General features: G+C 37.1%; 1 protein-coding gene across 5 annotated transcripts in view; it reads left to right on the forward strand.

The window, feature by feature from the left end:
* MACIR (macrophage immunometabolism regulator) overlaps positions 1 to 6,764 on the forward strand; it is a 27,123-nt gene extending 20,359 nt beyond the window's left edge. For 3 of the 5 annotated variants that reach the window (XM_004375060.3, XM_023730164.1, XM_023730165.1), the window contains exon 3: positions 5,027 to 6,764. In XM_004375060.3, coding sequence (XP_004375117.1) covers positions 5,050 to 5,673 — 624 coding nt within the window. In that variant the 5' untranslated portion in view covers positions 5,027 to 5,049 and the 3' untranslated portion in view covers positions 5,674 to 6,764. Of the gene's footprint in view, positions 1 to 2,771; positions 2,889 to 3,245; positions 3,314 to 5,026 lie in introns of those variants that run through there. The other 2 variants (XM_023730163.1, XR_002823838.1) reach the window with 2 other exon arrangements.
* Positions 6,765 to 7,548: the final 784 nt, after the last annotated feature.

Here is a 7,548-nt window from a genome sequence, read left to right on the forward strand (position 1 = left end):
ATGTTTTAGGGTTTCAGGATTGTTGTATTCTCTGTTCGGCTTAGTTTTTCGGATCTTTGCTGTGGAGGGACGGTGTGGTGCTTCTGCCTAGAGCGCCATTTTGCCGGAACTCCCCCAGAGTTTATTCTTATTGATACAGTGGGAGGGGTGCCTATTGCACATACCTACAGTAATATTTACAATAGTACTTTGTAATCATTTATCTTGGCAGTGTGCTTTTTGGATACAAGGTTTATTTTAGAATATGAAACAAAATGTTAAGTCATGAATAACCAAAACCCAAAAAAACCAAACCCATTGCCGTCGAGTTGGTTCTGATTCTGAGCAACCCTATAGGACAGAGTAGAACTGCCCCACAGGGTTTTCATGGAGCGGCTGGTGGATTCCAATAACCAGCTTTTTCGGCTGGTGGATTCCAATAACCAGCTTTTTCGGCTGGTGGATTCCAATAACCAGCTTTTTGGTTAGCAGCCAAGCTCTTAACCACTGTGCCACCAGGGCTCCAACAAGCCCATGAACAGTTTTTTTCTGGTAAAATCTGAAGAATATACTGTTAACCAGAGGCTGTCCTCAGTTGTATGTATAGTAGTTCAGCTTCTTGATGAATGCTTTTTAGTTAGAAATTTTGCAGTGGAAAAGATTAGATATCCACATGACAAGATAGTTTGACTCTGAAATCATGCAATCTTTATTGTCTTTAGCATCACCTTTTAAAAATAGAATTCTGGATTTAGGAGGACCTAGACTTCCTGCTTTTCAGATGGGACATTGCCTAAACCACTTCTGCCCATTCAAAAGATAACCTGAGAAAATGCATTCTGTTACTCCTCTCAGGATCTTGCTCCGATATTTGTTAATGTAGTCGGGAAATTCTCAGTGATTTAATAACCTAAAAAGTTTTGTTCCTCTTGCATTGAAGGATGGGAGGAGTGCTGCTCAGTCAGCATTCCACCAACTAAAAATGAAACATTTGCCACTGGAAACTCCTGGCTGCACCATTCATGTTCCTATGTGGATATCAAGACCTGAAGATGTTCTTGTACATATACAGTGTTGTTGTTAGGTGCTGTTGAGTTGGTTCCGAGTCATAACGACCCCATGTACAACAGTATGAAACACTGCCTGGTCCTGCGCCATCCTCACAACCGTTGTTGTGCTTGAGGCCATTATTGCAGCCACTGTGTCAGTCCATCTCGTTGAGGGTCTTCCTCTTTTGATGACCCTCTACTTTGCCAAGCATGATGCCCTTCTCCCACGGACTGCTCCCACCTGACAACATGTCCAAAGTGTTTGAGACAAAGTCTCGCCATCCTTGCTTCTAATGAGCATTCTGGCTGTACTTCTTCCAAGACAGATTTGTTTGTTCTTCTGGCAGTCCATGGTATATTCAATATTCTTTGCCAACACCATAATTCAAAGGCATCAATTCTTTTATCTTCTTTATGCATTGTCCAGCTTTCACATGCATATGAAGCAATTGAAGACACCATGACTTGGGTCAGGCACACCTTAGTCCTCAAAGTGACATCTTTGCTTTTGAACACTTTAAAGAGGTCCTTTGCAGCAGATTTTTTTTTTTTTTTTTAGATTGGTTTCTGCTATGTATGGCAGTACATAGGAGGGACCAATAAAAGTACCTTAAAAAGCTTTTAGTTTTGAAAATACACTATTTATTGTTTGGAGCAAAAGTACTGATGTTTTATAGCTAAAAAATATATACTATTTTCCTGCTCTTAGAATTGCTCGTCAGAAGTTAAGCAGGTAGTAGGTGTGTATGTAATATTTAAAACCAGCCTTTTCAGGTGCTATTGCAGACAGACTCTGATACCAGATTTTTGCATAGAGAATTGACCTGTTTTGCATTGGCTTAGTTACTAGGTTAAATATTTGTTTTAGAGGATATCAGATATGGTTTCTCTGACTTTCTGACTAACTGGTATTTTCTGTAAGAAGTGTGTTGTCTATCTCAGCAAAGTATGGGTAATTTTCTTACAGCAGGCTGCTTGATTAATTTACCAGAGCTCTTAAATCACATCTGTTTCTTTTACTTAAAAATCTAGGTTAAATCATTGTCCACCAGATAGATAGATGCCTGATGATCCTCTGGGAGAGTTCTGCCTGAGCTCTGTGATAGTTTTTATGGTGTTATTGGCTCTGGAAACTTAACTGAAGATGTTGTTGGGTGCCATCAAGTTGATTTTGACTCATAGCGACCCCATGTGAACTGCTCCATAGAGTTTTCTTGGCTGTAATCTTTACACAAGCAGATCACCAGGTCTTTTCTCGAGGAGCTGCTAGGTGGCTGAGTCACCAACCTTTGGATTAAGCAGGTTAGCAGCTGAGCGCTTAACTCTTTGCACCACCAGGGCTCCTTAACTGAAGATAGATCATAGTTACTCATCTAACAGTAGTGTCTATTTGATATCTTACCAGATTTTGACCTTTTATACATTTTTTCACCTGTTAACTTTTCTAATTTCCCCAGGTAGTTATTTTCTTACTAATATATAATTTCTGCCTATTTCTCTTAAACCTTTTTCCCTGCTGTCCTTTATCTTCTAATCCTGAGAGATTCTGAGGCTTCCTGAATGCTAGCAGGATTGGCTTGGTGTGGGAACAAACTTTTGATGAACCTGTTGACCATAGAAATCTGTGCCTACTTTTTATTACTGAAACTTTTTGCACTATTAACTTGTTTAGCAATTTTTTCCCTCATAGGCAAAACTCAGGAATTTCAGTCTGACCTCCTTTTGAATTTTTCCCAATTTCAGCAATGGTGGGATCTGAACTCACAGTTTTTAAGAAGTTTATAATATACCAACTGAGAATGCAGTAAGGTAGTCATGGAAATCCATGGATTTTCATGGAGTGCCACATTCGAAGAGACTTAGGTCAGTGTCTCACTTGAGTCTCATTGCCTTGGTAACTCTCCTTGGGTTTGGTGCTCCATCTGTGTGCGTTCCATTTCTCCCGCACCAGTAAACTGGTTGCCATCAAGTCGATTCCAACTCATGATGACCCTATGTATGTCAGAGTAGAACTGTGCTCCATAGGGTTTTCAATGGCTGATTTTTTGAAAGTAGATAGCCAGGCCTTTCTTCTGAGGCATCTCTGATTGCACTTGAACCTCCAAAGTTTTGGTTATCAGCTGAGTGCATTAACTGTTCGCACCATCCAGGGACTCCATTTTTTCCATAGCCCTGGTTGTTTTCTCCTTACGGACCTTCCCCCTTCTTGTCTTTCAGAATGAAGTGTCAGAGAAACAGTCCCTGCCTGTAGCTGCTTATCAGGCTATGTAGGGTGGAAGCCTTGGGTATGTCCTCTTGTGCTCTTTCTGGGCTACAGAATTAGTGAGAAAGGAAGGGTATTAGTGAGAAAGAGAAAGCTTGCCGTTTGGCTTAGTGTAAATGTTTGTTAGCGTAAAAATTTGGTGAGGCCTCATATGGTCCTCTAAAGTTTATTAGATAAGAAACCTTCAGGTTTTTATATGCATGTTAAAGTAAAGAGCTGGTAGTCACTTACTGTTCAGATCCTATCAATAGAGAAATAAAGTATACAATCAAATATAAATTTATTTTTACATTAATAAGTTATAATAAAGCCATTCCCTGTAGAAAGAATAGGGTATTTTGGCTAAATTAGAATTGGAAATAATCTAGGAATTAAAATAATTCTAAGTGAAGATAGTATGATATCTGGTAACATCTTTATAGGTTTGATTTGTTTATTTTCTGATGAAGGACAGTAGAGCATGCAAATGAAGGAATAAGTTCTTTTTTTTAGCTTTCTGCTTTCTCGGATTTTAAATTACTACTCCCACTTCAGAAAATGCTTCAATTACTAAATGAATATTTGCTTTATGAAATGATTCATAAAAATTCTTTAGTATATTAGGCCTTTTCAATAATTTTTTTATCTTAAAATCAGTTATTATTCGACATGATTTTGGTTAGCGGTATGAGATACTTTAAGCTGTAGTATCTACTTCCATTTGAAGACTCCTTACAGAGTTTTTTTCAGAAATGACATTGACACTTAATTTCTCTTAGAAAACTATTTTCCAAAATTTGATTTATCTGCAACTTTCTAGAAACCTGGCCATTACATGTGGTGTTCTTGGTCAGTGACATTTTCAAACTATTTAATTGTAATAAACAATGCTAGTAGTCATTTCAAATTATTTTTCTGTTTATTAGACTATTCAGAAGTAGAATGTCTCAATTATTGCAAAATAAAAAAAAACTGTCAATTAATGGTATATTTTATGATTAAATAGCCAAATAAAATGACATCTGATATTTTATGTATCTTTAATGTTAAAAATTACCTGATTTATTCAATTTAGGATTAACTTTTATACTACAAAATGGTTTTGTGTAAATAATTCATTGTAGATATGGAAAAGGAACATTTATAAGGTTTGGGAGAAACTTCTCTTAAAATTCCTCCCTACCTTAACATCATTTTTTAGGTATAAATTGGATTTTTTGCAGGATTTGATCAGCTTTTGTCTTTTATTATTTACCCCTTAAACACAGTTGAAAAGGAATGCAGGTATGAAGAGCTGAGCACTTGTCTTAAATTAAGGATGAAAAATGTAATCATTTTATTTTTCAAGTTGGAAATATTTTGTGGACCCTTATGAAACTGAGAATGATTATTTTTATTTGCTTAGTGTTGAGATCTGTATTAAAATTTGCTTAATATTGCACCAAAGAATCAACTTTTCATAACTGAATGGAGTGCTACAGTTAGAAAAGTATTGTTGTTTTCTGTTTGCTTCATCATCTGAACCTTTAAATAGTACTTTAGACTATAGTGGAACCTGCCTTTGAGTTCTTGAAGGCAGAGAAGTAGTGGTCATTTCTTGCCTGCTCTGAAATGTTTAACAGATAAAATCTGTCAGTTGTATAGGCTGGTTTTCAGGCGAGTGCTGGTTCATGCTCTCTGAGCCTTCCTAAATGATCCAGCTTGGCCAAAGATTCGGGACGCTGCACTTTTCTAATCGGAGTTTGTTTACTTTTAGGAGTGTGCAGACTGGTGCCTAAAATGGAAGTAGATATTAATGGAGAGTCCAGAAGTACCCTGGCCACCCTGCCATTACCCGTGGGCGAGGCCAACTCCCCGGGAAAGGCAGAGGCAGAGAAGCCCCGCTGCTCCAGCACACCATGCTCACCGATGCGTCGGACTGTGTCAGGCTACCAGATCCTCCACATGGACTCTAACTATTTGGTTGGCTTCACAACTGGTGAGGAACTCCTGAAGTTAGCCCAGAAGTGCACTGGAGGTGAAGAGAGTAAGGGAGAAGCCATGCCTTCCTTGCGTTCCAAACAGCTAGATGCAGGACTCGCGCGTTCCTCTCGTTTGTATAAAACCAGAAGTAGGTACTACCAGCCATATGAGATTCCAGCTGTTAATGGCAGGAGGCGAAGGCGGATGCCCAGCTCAGGAGACAAGTGCACTAAATCTTTACCTTACGAACCTTATAAAGCCCTCCATGGGCCTCTGCCTCTTTGTCTTCTTAAAGGTAAGAGGGCACACTCCAAATCCCTGGACTACCTCAATCTAGATAAAATGAACATCAAGGAGCCAGCTGACACAGAAGTGCTACAGTACCAGCTTCAACACCTAACCCTCAGAGGGGACCGTGTGTTTGCTAGGAATAATACATGAATAACTTGCAGAGAGTTTAAACCAGTTTAGGTTAGCCTACACTTGGCTAGAAAAATCCACTGCTGTACTCTGTACATGACTCTTCACATTATAGATGGTTATATCAGCTAAGTGTTCCTGGAACATAAAAATTGTCTGAATCAAATTTTGAATACAGGAATGAAAACACAGATACTTGGGAAAATCATTCTAGACCACGCAACTGCAAAGAAAACAGAATGTTGACCATTGGTTTGTATAGCTCTTTAGCTAGGAAAAAAGGCTTTGGTACAGTAATACCATCTTTACGGTTTTGACACTCAGATTGGGAATGTTAACTGCTTGATTGTTACTGACTTGGTATGATTCATTAGAAATTTATATCTTAAGTACTCGAGTACTACTTTAATCTCTGTATTTTACTATAAAATGTATGTAATGATTTGTTTAATGAAATTGAGAACTTGAACATTGCTGAATTGGACCACTTTTTATTTTTAAATATTGAGTTTAAATATTTTATAACTGGTTTTGCACTGAAAAAATAATCAACCTTTCAGATTGACAAGAGAATAATCTTTCTTCACTTGCCTCAGTAATATTATTGAGCAATGAATTTTTTTATTTCCGCATGGAAAGTTATGGATCTTCTCTATGGTTGTAAAATATTTCTTTATAGTGTTATTAAAGTGTATCTTAATAAAATTAAATTTGGGATACAAAGTATTTATTTTACAATGAGTGGGGGGAAGCTTTTCCAGAAAGTTTCCAATATGAAGTTTTCATAAGTTGAAAAAGTTTCCTTAGTGCTTATTTTCTAATTTAAAATTCATCTGGAACTTTAATATGGAAAGGATTCTTTTAATTGTGGATTATAGGCATAATACTGTTTGCATCTGAATGTTCTGTAAGTGAATGGAACGTTAATAGATGAACTTATGACTTCTATCGAATGCTTAAACTAAGTATGAAATGATACCATTCAGCATGACATTGGGTCATTCCAGTTTTAGTTCTGTGCAGCACAAACACCCATTGAAATTCCAGTTTCTAGGATTAGTGTAGGAGCCTAAAGTGCTCCTGCAGTTTTAATGGGTTAATCCTGGATTACTTAAAAATTTATGTCAATTGCACTGGTTTAATATGTTGCTAAAGGAGTAATGCCCTGGCTTTAGTAACAAATACAGCTCAACTATTCTTGAATATATTTTGCCAAGAAAAATGTATGTAACTTACCTTTTGTAAAAGTTTCAATTTTTTTTCTTTTTCTTTTTTTGACTCTTGAAGGTGCAATTTATTACTGAATTGGCATTTCTGGCAGCATAGAACTGCTTATTTTAAATTTTGTTCTGGGAACTGTGAGTTTCTTATGTATTAGCAATCTTGCTTATGAAATAGGAACATCTTTTAATTAATGAGTGGGCCATTCCTGGTGTAATTGTGACTTGTCTTTAGCCAGAATGAATGGCAAACTCTGTTTAGAACAGAGTGTTAGAAAACCCTAGGAACTCTCTTAATCAACATTTATTATACTTACACTGAGGCAAACCATGTGAAAGAGCCTTAGGTAAATTGGCCTGTAGCTTACCGAGTTGATCAGATTTCTTGGTGGGCTGGAAATTTTCAGCTGTTGTATATTTCAAAGTAAATTGCACCTTTGTAACATATTGTATTGACAAATGATCACTAAGATTAACTATATACAGTCATTAGTTTGACAAGAAATAGAATCCTGTCAGATGCCAAAGAGTTGGGATTTTTACGTTTAATGATTAAACATCGTTATTTATTGATGATTTACCCTGTGGAATTGTATTTCTAACTCTTTAACTATGAAATAAAAGGGTGATGTAAACTCACAGTGTTGTGTGGTGCTTTAAACGAGGGCCATCATCA

Source organism: Trichechus manatus, unplaced genomic scaffold (assembly GCF_000243295.1).
Source record: "Trichechus manatus latirostris isolate Lorelei unplaced genomic scaffold, TriManLat1.0 scaffold00032, whole genome shotgun sequence".
In the NCBI taxonomy this organism is placed as follows: Eukaryota; Metazoa; Chordata; class Mammalia; order Sirenia; family Trichechidae; genus Trichechus; species Trichechus manatus.